General features: G+C 35.3%; 2 protein-coding genes across 2 annotated transcripts in view; both read left to right on the top strand.

Annotated features, from left to right (window-relative positions):
* Positions 1–2,180, top strand: part of LOC107586336 (delta-type opioid receptor-like) — a 4,946-nt gene extending 2,766 nt beyond the window's left edge. Inside the window, exon 3 of the mRNA XM_016273646.1 lies at positions 1,473–2,180. Within this exon, the coding sequence (XP_016129132.1) occupies positions 1,473–2,008 (536 nt within the window). The 3' untranslated portion in view covers positions 2,009–2,180. The remainder of the gene's footprint in view (positions 1–1,472) is intronic.
* Positions 2,181–8,198: 6,018 nt separating this feature from the next.
* LOC107586329 (charged multivesicular body protein 5-like) lies at positions 8,199–12,137 on the top strand. The gene is made up of 8 exons (XM_016273633.1): positions 8,199–8,343; positions 8,459–8,563; positions 9,100–9,146; positions 9,259–9,352; positions 11,182–11,253; positions 11,361–11,469; positions 11,548–11,663; positions 11,768–12,137. Exons 1-8 carry the CDS (start codon positions 8,278–8,280, stop codon positions 11,816–11,818), a joined length of 660 nt encoding a protein of 219 aa, XP_016129119.1. The 5' UTR covers positions 8,199–8,277; the 3' UTR covers positions 11,819–12,137.
* Positions 12,138–12,753: the final 616 nt, after the last annotated feature.

Here is a 12,753-nt window from a genome sequence, read left to right as displayed (position 1 = left end):
GCCCTTTCATAGCACAGATTATCTGCTGATCTCTTGGCCGTTTGGAGAGGTGGCGTGTAAGGCATTCATCTCCATCGACTACTATAACATGTTTACTAGTATCTTCACCTTGACTATGATGAGTGTGGACCGCTATGTGGCCGTCTGCCACCCCATCAAGGCCCTGGATTTCCGGACACCGATGAAAGCTAAAATCATCAACATCCTCATCTGGGTGCTGTCCTCGGCTGCTGGGATCCCTGCAATGGTTCTTGGGAGCACTCAAACAAACAATGGTAGGGATGAATGATATATACACTACCATTCAAAAATGTGGCATTGGTAAGATTTTTTTAAAGTTTTTTGAAAGAACTCTCTTATGCTCAGTAAAAAACAGTAATATTTTCAAATATTATTGAAAATTAAAATAACCGTGTTTCTATTTTAATGTGTTTTAACATGTTATTTATTCCTCTGTTGGCACATCTACATTTTCAGCAGCCATTACTCCAGTCTACAGTTTCACATGATCCTTCAGAAATCATTCTAATATGTTTATTGGGCGTGTGAAAACACTTCTTATTATTATCAATGTTGACAACAGTTGTGCTGCTTAATATTTTTGTGGATACTTTTTTTTCAGGATTCATTGATCAACAGAAACTTTAAAAGAACACCATTTATTTGAAATAGAATAAATATTTTTTAACATTCGATTACTTTAATGCATCCTTGCTGAATAAAATTATGAATTTCTTAAAAATAAAATCTTTCTGACCCCCTCCCCCATTTTTTTTTACCCATATTGGTAGTTGGCATTTAATACTTGTTTTTTTTGTGCTAATATTAGGTATTTAGGGTTAGTTAGTCACCCATCATCTAATGTTCACTTTAAGTTAACCTTTAAAGATACCAATAAATTAATAACACTGTTAAATATAATCTTTAGCAAATCTCAAAATTAATATTTTCATGCTGTATATTATAATGTTGTGATGCCTAATTTACATATATTTTTATTTTATTTTTTAACAATGCTAGAAAATGTATAACATTTTGAAACATTCTAGTGTATTATTGATTGATTGATTTAATTCTTTATTAGGACAATTCAATTATATTTTTATATCGGCAATTATCGGTTATCAGCCATAACCTAAATAATTATTGACTATTGAACTCTATCTATCTATCTATCTATCTATCTATCTATCTATCTATCTATCTATCTATCTATCTATCTATCTATCTATCTATCATATGTCTGTCTATCTATATATCTATAAATCAATGTATTATAATCAGCAGTGACATCTAATTATCATTTAGGAAGAAATCCAAAATATCTTACGGTAAATGATGGTACTGTGAGTTCTCTATTCCATCCTAATGTATTTATTGTTCCTTCCCACAGGCTTCATTACAGCACAGATGATTAAGCTGTCCTCACTTCTGATTAATAATTAACCGCTGCTGTTATATTTCTTCTGCAGGCACTACAGAATGTGCTCTGCAGTTTCCAGACCCGTATATCTACTGGGACACATTGATGAAGATCTGTGTCTTCATCTTTGCCTTTGTGGCTCCTCTCCTCATCATCACGGTGTGCTACACGCTCATGGTCCTGCGTCTCAAGAGCGTACGTCTGCTGTCGGGCTCCCGGGAGAAAGACCGCAACCTGAGACGCATCACCCGTCTAGTGCTGGTTGTGGTGGCTGTGTTTGTGGTGTGCTGGACGCCCATACACATCTTCATTCTAGTCAAAGCTCTTGCGCCCGGAGTGCCGGAGACCACTGCGGTCATGGCCGCCTACTTCTTCTGTGTGGCTCTGGGATACACCAACAGCAGCCTGAACCCCATCCTGTATGCTTTCCTTGATGAGAACTTCAAACGCTGCTTCAGGGACTTCTGCTGCCCAGGTCGGACCACGGGGGATAGGCACGGCGTCAGTCGGGTCAGAAGCACTCTTCGCGAGCACACATGCCCAGCAGAGGCCAAAGGGGACAGGGGCCAAGGTCGACCCGTATGACTAGCCGTGGAGCTGTCATCCTTTCATGGTCAAGAGGACTCAAATGACCTGGGACTGACACAGATCACCACCGCCATCTGAGGAAGAGATTGTGCCCTTTATCTTTAGAAAAATGGGCTAACTATTGCTAGAGCAAAAAGGGATCTTTTAGAAAAATCATTTACCCCTTTCACACATACAGATTTTACTGGAAAATTACCGGTAAATTGCCGTAAAGAGATCATGTGTGACCAGGCCCTTTTCATAACATTCTGACACAGATGGCGCATTTACTCCACGCTGTGCATTTCGGTTTGAAGTCGTCTAATGTGATGTCTCTGGGCCAAAAGAAGCTGCACGAATGTGAACTTTTGACAAAAACGAAAACATCAACAAAAACACTGGCCGCGTTTTCCCCTCCATGTTTACAAACACAGCACCTGGAGGCACAGCCGTTTAGAGGTCATTTCCGTTAGATTTTGTCACAGAATTTATCGGTAATTTGAAACCGATGTGTGAATGGTGCTTTACCGGAAAAAAGACGGAACACCATTGCCCTTGTGAACAGTGCATTTTTGAATTTACCAGTAAAGTCGTTCCGGTAATTTTACGGCAATTTACTGGTATTACTGTGTGAAAGGGGTTTTGTATTTACATACCCCTTGTCCAAATACCCACACTTGCGGTCTTGGCCACTTGAGAGCGCGTGCGTGCGACAGGAAGTAAGTGCGCAAGACTGTCCCAGGTCTTAAAAACGCCAGAGTGCTCTTAGCGCACACTATTATTAATTTATTAATTATTCATTTTAATTCAAATTAAAATAAAGCTATGTAAACACTTGCATTTTTACAACTCTACAAGTGTGTCCCATCAAGTAATGAAAAGTTCGACAGACACTTGTGCCCCTTGTTCAAATACCCACACTTGCGGTCTTGGCCACTTGAGAGCGCGTGCGTGCGACAGGAAGTAAGTGCGCAAGACTGTCCCAGGTCTTAAAAACGCCAGAGTGCTCTTAGCGCACACTATTATTAATTTATTAATTATTCATTTTAATTCAAATTAAAATAAAGCTATGTAAACACTTGCATTTTTACAACTCTACAAGTGTGTCCCATCAAGTAATGAAAAGTTCGACAGACACTTGTGCCCCTTGTTCAAATACCCACACTTGCAGTCTTGGCCACTTGAGAGCACGTACGCGCGACATGAAGTAAGTGTGCAAGACTGTCCCAGGTCTTAAAAACGCCAAAGCGCAGTGCCCTTAACGCACATTAAATCCACACTATCTTGAATACCGCTCCGGAGCACTATTCGAGGCTTAGTGTATCTCATCATGCATCATGTTCTGGAAATAAATCGTGAGACTTTTTGCCGAGATCTCGCGAGAGGTCACGGAAACCTTTCCAATGCAAGTTAATTATTAATATAATAATTAGATATTACATATAATTTGGTAGAAAAACTGTGTTTTTAAGTTTTATTGGTGCAAAGATGAGTAGTGGTGATATTTATTTTGTACAACATTTGCAACTGCTTTTTATCATTTAATTAGAAGCACCACAAATTAAAATTGTCATGTTAGAGGGACTACTGAACAGACATTTAGAAGTTGATTTTAAAATGCAAAGTATTTAAAATTAAAATAAAGCTATGTAAACACTTGCATTTTTACAACTCTACAAGTGTGTCCCATCAAGTAATGAAAAGTTCGACACACACTTGTGGTCTTCATGCTCACTTGAACACTTACAGGAAATATACCAAATACAGGAAATACGCCATATAAGTAGTCAAGTGGTCAAGTGCAAAGAATAGTGTGGGTATTTGGACAAGGCTATATTCTGACCACAAATTAAAATTGTCATGTTATAGGGACTACTGAACAGACATTTAGAAGTTGATTTTAAAATGCAAAGTATTTAAAATTAAAATAAAGCTATGTAAACACTTGCATTTTTACAACTCTACAAGTGTGTCCCATAAGGTAATGAAAAGTTCGACACACACTTGTGGTCTTCATGCTCACTTGAACACTTACAGGAAATATACCAAATACAGGAAATACGTCATATAAGTAGTCAAGTGGTCAAGTTTTTTTTATAGTGCGCTATTGATTATTTTCACGTGACGTCACACCCTTATAGGAACGCCCACCTGGAGGGCAAAACAAAGCTTTGCTCCACTGACCACCAGTTATTTTTACGCAGTTTGTAAGTAGTAATGTAGTAGAACGCAGATATTAAAAGGCGACATTCAGTAAACACCTTATTGATTGTGTGTATATTTTGTACAGGCAAGCAGATGAAGCCAGAATATAAACAATGTGCAAAGTTCCACGTTAAATGGTTTCCCATAGAAAATCATTAGAAGGAAAACATTGAACCATTAAGCGGATTGCGTTCATATTCCGGCCTCATCTGCTTGCCTATGTAAACTATGCATCATTAATATAGAGAATATTACTTTTTTAAATATAAATGAAGGCACTTTAAGTGTTTTCACAACGTTTTGTCACACTGTTTAATATGGTGGGTGCTTAATTGCAAATGGACAAAACTTGCATTTTGTTCACATACCTTTGTTTTATTATTTTGAGAGGTGATCTAAATATTTGCGGCTGTGAAAAGATGGAAAATTGACAGGCTTGTCCAGCAGTTCTATGGATGTTTTGCCCTCCAGGTCTTCGAACCGGTTACGTGACTGAAAGCTATGAATAAGAACGTGACTGTAAAACGTTAAACATTAAAACTTAAAAAGTTTACAGTAAAAACCCATACATTATATTTTATTAACTGATATAATGTTAAAACACCAACCTACTGAAATTTTAAAATATGTTTTATGCTTTTATATGTTGACAACCACCAAAAACACAAAGTGTTAATGAGAAAGCCACATGATGAATCAAAGCTTATCACAGGTAACTTTTCCGCAAGGGGTTAATATTAATATTAATATACAGAAGATTCACATTAATATACATAACTCTAAAATAATGTAGTAACCATTAGTTTACTAACATAAAACCCTAATGTACATAACCGATAAGAAAAAAACTAAGAAGAAACAGTTATTTCAATAAAATGCCATCAAATGTGAAGTGTCACACAGGAATGTCAATTGACATATTTTCACTGTAAATGATAGGATCACTTGGTTTTTTTTCACTTCCACAAACTGTACATTTATTAACTGTCCCATTATTACAGTTTTTCCTGGTATAGTAAGGGAATTACCATTAAGAAATCACCAGGTCTTTTTCCGTTAAAATATGATCATTTTTACAGTGTATCACCTCATTCAAATCTAGTTTATTGCTTTTTTTGAATGTCCATTGACCAAATATTTGATTATGATTAAAATGATTAAAATCTGGTCCCTCACAATCAAACGTCATGCTCAAAGATCCTTTTGCGTAATAAGTCCTTTGGGATATATAGTATATTAGGCACCATATTTGAATTCTAACTTATAGTTTCGCTTGAGTAGACATGAAAAAAATAGTGTAGCCAAAAACTGCAAACAAAAACACTGTATGTATGTGTCTGTTATATATATATATATATATATATATATATATATATAAATGTATAAATCAATGTATATTAATCAACAGTGTCACATAATTATCACTCAGGAAACTATATATCTGTAATGGTGGGGGAAAAAATTAGTCTACAGCAGTTTAAGTAAAGTGAGTGTAGTGTTTTCGGGACTGCTTACTGTTTGATAAGTGCTTTATATTCTCCGTATTTGATTTAGATTGAAGGATTATGTCTGAAAAGGATTATGAATGATTATGTATCTTAAGTTGCCTTAGAGGGAGTCTACGGATTTATATGTTGTTGTTTTTTTGGGAATAGGGCTTTAAAACAACCAACTAAAGGACTGAATCTACTTAGTCAGGTTGTTCATGCTTAATACAGTGTATTATCATTTCTCTAGACCTATAAAAAAGATGTACAGCTCAATTGCATGTTTGACGGTGAAAATGCGGGGATCTCTGAGTAATGTTTATGTGAATACAATTTATGATGAAAAGAAAATACAAAATCAGTTCCGTGGTAGAAAACATTATTGATGTAACAGTTGATTTTTGTAAGTAGTGTAATGTTACCTTTAGGATGTGATGGCAATATATATATATATATATATATATATTTCTTGACGTTCGTAAAAATGCAATCTTTTACTGTAGTTCTGTTCCTTTATTATGACGTCATCACTGCTCTTGCCACAACAGTATAGGAATTGCACAATTCTTTTGAAAAATGTAATGCCCTTTGTGCCTTTGGTTTTTCGTTAATCAATATATATGACTATTGCAAATATTTAGTCATCTAAGATGCTTTATGGTGTTATAGGACAATGAAGTGCAGAGTGAGAGAAGTTTCTATAAGTTCCACTGTACTTTCAGTAATGTACACTATTATATCACGGCAGATTGTAAATGTGTTAGCAAGTTTTGTTTCTCAGCTTGTGTTTCAATATGTGCAATTTTGGAAGAAAAAAAATTTATTTGAAATGAACTGAGCTTTGCTATGCCATCAGTTGTACCTTGCTTGTTTAAAATGACCTGTATTTGAAAACAATATTGTCAATAAATTGAACTGTAAGAATTAGTGTTCATGTTCTGTTCAGAGATGTCAATTATGGGGTTTTCTTCCGTCACGACTGAATGATGTGTCTGAAAAATCATTCAAGACAACAAAGCCAGATGAAAGAAGCGTAGCCACGTAACAAAGGCAGTGTCGCCATGGCAACCTATTGTGCATCTTATAGCCTATTTCAAACAGCAAGAGATTCTCTTTTCCACACCGTTGATGCTTGTCAGTATCATGAGAACATCTCAGATACGTCATAGAGGAAGACACGATGATCAATGGACACTGTGTCTATAGCTTTAATTTAAATATATATATATATATATTTTCTCTCTAAAATTGATATATTTTTTAATGAAACATTATGGAATTAATATAAAACATCCATTGAAGATTACATAAATGTTTGGTTTATCAAAAGATATAAATTCTAGATTTTCCACTCTGACTTTCAATCTTTCAGGGAACATCAAAAGAGATATTTAGTAGTTCAAATGCTCATTTCCAAATACAAGTGGATAGGAGCCATTCTGTTAAATTCCTCACTTTAGAACGACATGAAGATTAATAAAGGATGGCAGATTTTTTTTTTTTAACAGTCCTTATAAAGGTGCATTAAATAATTTTTCATTCAACGTGCTTTGTAAGTTAAAATGATGGTAGGCTTCAAGGAACAGAGAAGTAAAGGGCTTCTTTTTACAGAGTTGTCCAGAACCTTGTCAGATTATGTGCACATTAACACTTCAGAGACAGTTCTGTCAGTAGGCTACCAAGTTAAATCTAGTTCTTGGTAAGTCTGATGAAGTGTTAACGTTGCCATGGTAGACATTAATGGATAAACATAGCGCTTCAAGGTCACTCTGTGAGACTGTGAAACATCTGTTTGTCAGAACAGCTCCAGAGAAGGAACATGAACAGTTCATTTCCTTGGAATCTGTGAGGTGTGTAATTACAAATATATTGTGAGAGAAAATGACTTATCTGTACGTACACCCTCCATCATTTGTTTTTTATTATTATTGAAATACTAGTCTACCATCTTTTCTGACTGGAATGGAGTGAATTTACACAATCAGATCATACTGGTTACATAAACATAGGGAATACGTTCTGAATGTTGCTAAAAAAAATCGTTTTTTGAATGCAGCAGTCAGATGTCTCAGATTGTCTACAGTAAATTAAAACAATGCATTTATTAATTGATAGATAACTGAAATTAAAAACTCAAAATATTTTATTTTCAAAGTTTAATTAGGCTACACATAAAAACGAACAATGTAAAAAAAAATATTATTTAAAAATTACAATAATAGCCTAAATATCATTCATGATAATATCAGATCAATTATGAAATATATCAACCTGATAATAGTAAACCAATGGTAGCAATATTTAGGTAATCCATTTATTTATTCGTTGGTATTGGCTGGTTTAAAAGATATGTGACGAAACAATTTCAAGGGAAAAATGAGACGAAAGAGAAACAAATTCAGCAATAGCCTTAGAATGTTGCTATCTAGGGAATTTCTCAAGCTTTACCAATGGGACCCAACAGAAAAACAGCGGATGATAATCCTCAACCGTGACTTTTATTATGTTGTGTATTCTACGACCAACCGGAACAAGCCCGCTGTGATCAGCATTTAAATACCTTAACAAAGCAAATAAGTGTCAATCCCGTTCAAAATGAACCGAATTTTCGGACGGAGCAATAAAACGCCTACTCCTAACCTTTCTGACTGCATAGGCAATGTAAGTAGTGTATTGTTGTGACTTTCTCCCAGAACATGAGTGCAGCATCCTGATTGGTGTTTGCATGTCAGACATGGATGTACTGTGGATGCTGTGTGTGCTGTTCCCGTTATAGGTGGATACGAGGATCGAGTCCATCGATAAGAAAATAGCGAGAATCGACGCAGAGCTAATGAAGTATAAGGACCAGATGAAAAAGATGAGGGATGGACCCTCAAAAGTGAGCATCAAAAACTCGAGTTGATATCATGTCAACATGCAATAATGCAATCTCTCATTCTAACTATACAGTGAGATCCAAAAGTCTGTTTTGCTTTTTCAGTACATTATTATCAACATAACAACCTGTTAATCAATTTTAATTTTTAATTGAAAAATTAACATGAATGTCTTAGTTGTGTATGTACTCATATGATAGCAGAACTCCTGCCAGTATACATTTAGTATCACTGAGATAGTTTTTAATTTCTTTTTTATTTTAGTTAAGGTTTAAGTCATTTTGTTGTATTTTGTTTTTCTTTTAAAATTTTACTTTATTATTGAGGTAGCATATAATTTAAATGAAAAAGAAAAATGTTGCCTTGCCAACTACTATTACACATTATATTATATACTATTATACATTATATAACCTTTAGAAGTTTTCAAGTTCACAAATTTACTTTATTTACTTCATTATATGTGGTCTCAGATTTTTGGACCCCACTATAAATCATACAGAGTTCTGTAAGCATAAAATGAACAATCTCTTTACAGAATGCAGTGAAACAGAAGGCGATGAGAGTACTGAAACAAAAGAGAATGTGAGTTTTTCCCTATACTAATATTCATTTGTAATGTGTGAAATGTGTATTTCAATATCGAAGATTGTTTTATAATAATAATGTTAAATTCTGTTTTTGCTGTATTATGCAGGTATGAAGGTCAAAGAGATCAGCTTTCCCAGCAGTCATTTAATATGGAACAAGCCAACTATACAATCCAGTCTTTAAAGGACACCAAAACAACAGTAAAGTCTTGTTATTATCCATATTATTCCCAGCACTGTTAATGCATAAAATGTTTGTTTGTTTGTTTGTTTATTTATTATTTAAGATCCAACTTCTTCTTATGTGTTATTTTCCTAATATATATTATTTGGGACAGTGGGAATCAAAATTGTGTGTGTGTGTGTGTGTGTGTGTGCATCTAAAAAAAATGTGAATATCGTGAAAAAAGTAATTTTTTTGTAACATTTCAAAAAGTGAAACTTTCATATATTCTAGATTCATTACATGTAAAGTAAAACACTTCAAACGTTTATTTTATTTTATTTTTGATGATTGGAGCTTACAGCTCATGAAAGTCAAAAATCCAGTATCTCAAAATATTAGAATATTTACATTTGAGTTTCATTAAATGACCATCCCTACAATATAAATTAAGGGTATCTCTTGTTCTTTGAAACCACAATAATGGGGAAGACTGCTGACTTGGCAATGGTCCCGAAGACGATCATTGACACCCTCCACAAAGAGGGTAAGTCACAGAAGGTCATTACTGAAAGGGGTGACTGTTCACAGAGTGCTGTATCAAAGCATATTAAATGCAAAGTTGACTGGAAAGAAGAAATTGGGTAGGAAAAGGTGCACAAGCAACAGGGATGACCGCAAGCTGGAGAATACTGACAAGCAAAGCCGATTCAAACAATTGGGAGAGCTTCAAAGGGAGTGAACTGAAGCTGGAGTCAGTGCATCAAGAGTCACCACACTCAAACGTCGTCAGGAAAAGGGCTACCAAGCCACTTCTGAAACAGAAACAACGTCAGAAGCATCTTACCTGGGCTAAGGAGAAAAAGAACTGAACTTTTGTTCAGTGGTCCAAAGTCCTCTTTTCACATAAAAGTAAATTTTGCATTTCATTTGGAAATCAAAGTCTGGAGGAAGACTGGAGAGGCACAGAATCCAAGCTGCCAGTGTGAAGTTTCCAAAGTCAGTGATGATTTGGGTTGCCGTGACGTCTGCTGGTGTTGGTCCATTGTGTTTTATCAAGTCCAAAGTCAATGCAGCCGTCTACCAGGAGATTTTGGAGCACTTTATGCTTCCATCTGCTGACAAGCTTTATGGAGATGCTGATTTCCTTTTCCAGCATGATTTTAGCAGCTAGCCACAGTGCCAAAACCACTTCCAAGTGGTATGCTGACCATGATATTACTGTGCTTAATTGGCCAGTTAACATGCCTGACCTGAACCCCATAGAGAATCTATGGGATATTTTCAAGAGAAAGATGAGAAACAGTCGATCCAACCATACAGATGAACTGAAGGCTCAATAGTGCCTCAGCAGTGCCACAGGCTGATCGCGTCCATGCCACACCTCACTGATGCTGGAGTTTGTGCTAAAGAAGCCACCACCAAGTATTGAGTGCATAAATGAACATACTTTAAAGAACTTGAACTTTTCTGTTTTGCAAATCCTTTTTTTTTATTGATCTTAGGAAATATTCTAATATTCTGAGATACTGGATTTTTGACTTTCATGAGCTGTAAGCTCCAATCATCAAAATAAAAAATAAAAATGTTTTGCTTTACATGTAATGAATCTAGAATATATGAAAGTTTCACTTTTTGAAATAAGTTACACAAAAACAATTTCGAACTGAAATTTGAAAGATCTTTTTCACGATGTTCAAATTTTTTGAGATGCACCTACACACACACACACACACACATATATATATAATATGTGTCCATATTATCAGTAACAAAATATATTACTATTGGATTTTTAATTAAATTTATTCATTCATCTTTATTCATTTTAACTGTTAGATTCTTCATAAGTTTTATTCTTTTGTAGGTGGAGGCAATGAAGATTGGAGCAAAAGAAATGAAGAAAGCATATAAACAAGTGAAAATGGATCAGATTGAAGTATATACACTAATCATTTTGATATTGGCTGTTTTTAAGCAATATTTTTGATTGATGATCAGTGGTAATAAGGTACACTTTTCATTACTATTCTTTGTGACTGATAGGACCTGCAGGATCAACTGGAAGATATGATGGATGAGGCCAACGAGGTGCAGGAAGCTCTCAGTCGCAGCTATGGCACACCAGAGATCGATGAGGATGAACTAGAAGCAGGTAGTTCTCTCTCTCTCTGTGTGTGTGTGTGTGTGTGTGTATGGAGCTTAGAGCTTCACTTTTTTTCCTCTGCTGCAGAGCTGGATGCTCTGGGAGATGAATTACTGCTGGATGATGACAGCTCTTACTTAGATGAAGCCTCGTCTGCACCCTCCATTCCTGAAGGAATGCCCAGCGACACTAAAACCAATAAGGTACAGATTAAATTGATAAAACTTTCAATGACAAAACCTTCATATTCATTATCATTCGTCATTATTTGTCTGTGATTTACTCAGTGCATATTTGTGTCTCTCAGGATGGCGTTCTGGTGGATGAGTTTGGTCTACCACAAATCCCTGCCACATAAGAATCTGTTCTCTGATCAGTGTTTTGTTTACAGCTGGTGGAGGCAGTTTTTCTTGTGCTGATGGTATTGAACATGTTGTGTTGTATTCATTGCCCAGTCTAGCACATAGCATTGTAACTTCAGTTTAATGTTTAACATGATCACATGAAGTGTGATTTTTCCAGGTTTATTTAGAATTTGGTCATGTAAACATGTTCGCCTGATTTTCATAACCCAGTAAATTCCGACAAGATTACAGTTTTTAGATATCCAAGTAAAACTCCTGGCATATCCCTTTATTAATCAGAATTTTGGATCACCTACTTTCCATTATATCTGAACATACAGTGGGGCAAATAAGTATTTAGTCAGCCACCAATTGTGCAAGTTCTCCCACTTTAAAAATCCTACAATGTGATTTTCTGGATTTTTTTTCCTCATTTTGTCTCTCATAGTTGAGGTATACCTATGATGAAAATTACAGGCCTCTCTCATCTTTTTAAGTGGGAGAACTTGCACAATTGGTGTCTGACTAAATACTTTTTTGCCCCACTGTACCTTTATAGTAATGCATGTCCAAACAAAAATAATTCTGGATGACATGAGATACAAACAGTTTGGGGAAAGTCGAGTTATTGAAGAAATTTATTTTTAGAGCATGGAGATATTTTTTTCCCAGAATAATTACATTAAAACATCTCATTACATATTAACTTATTAATTGTGTTACATATTACATATAGACACACATAAACTCTTATTCTTAGTTTTAATTTTACATTTGCCAATTAATATTATTGTCTATGCTCTTGTTAAGATGGGGTGTTTGGACTTCACGCTGGACTCTGAAGCTTGTTGAAATGTTTTTCAAGTCCATAGTTCTGAGTAGCATGAATGAAGAACCTGCGTGGAGCAGCCATCAACTAGTCCAAATATTGCTTGGATTATTAAAATTA

The sequence above is a fragment of the Sinocyclocheilus grahami genome, unplaced genomic scaffold, assembly GCF_001515645.1.
Source record: "Sinocyclocheilus grahami isolate Dianchi unplaced genomic scaffold, SAMN03320097.WGS_v1.1 scaffold5.1, whole genome shotgun sequence".
Classification (NCBI taxonomy): domain Eukaryota; kingdom Metazoa; phylum Chordata; class Actinopteri; order Cypriniformes; family Cyprinidae; genus Sinocyclocheilus; species Sinocyclocheilus grahami.
This window is presented reverse-complemented; position numbering and strand designations above follow the sequence as displayed.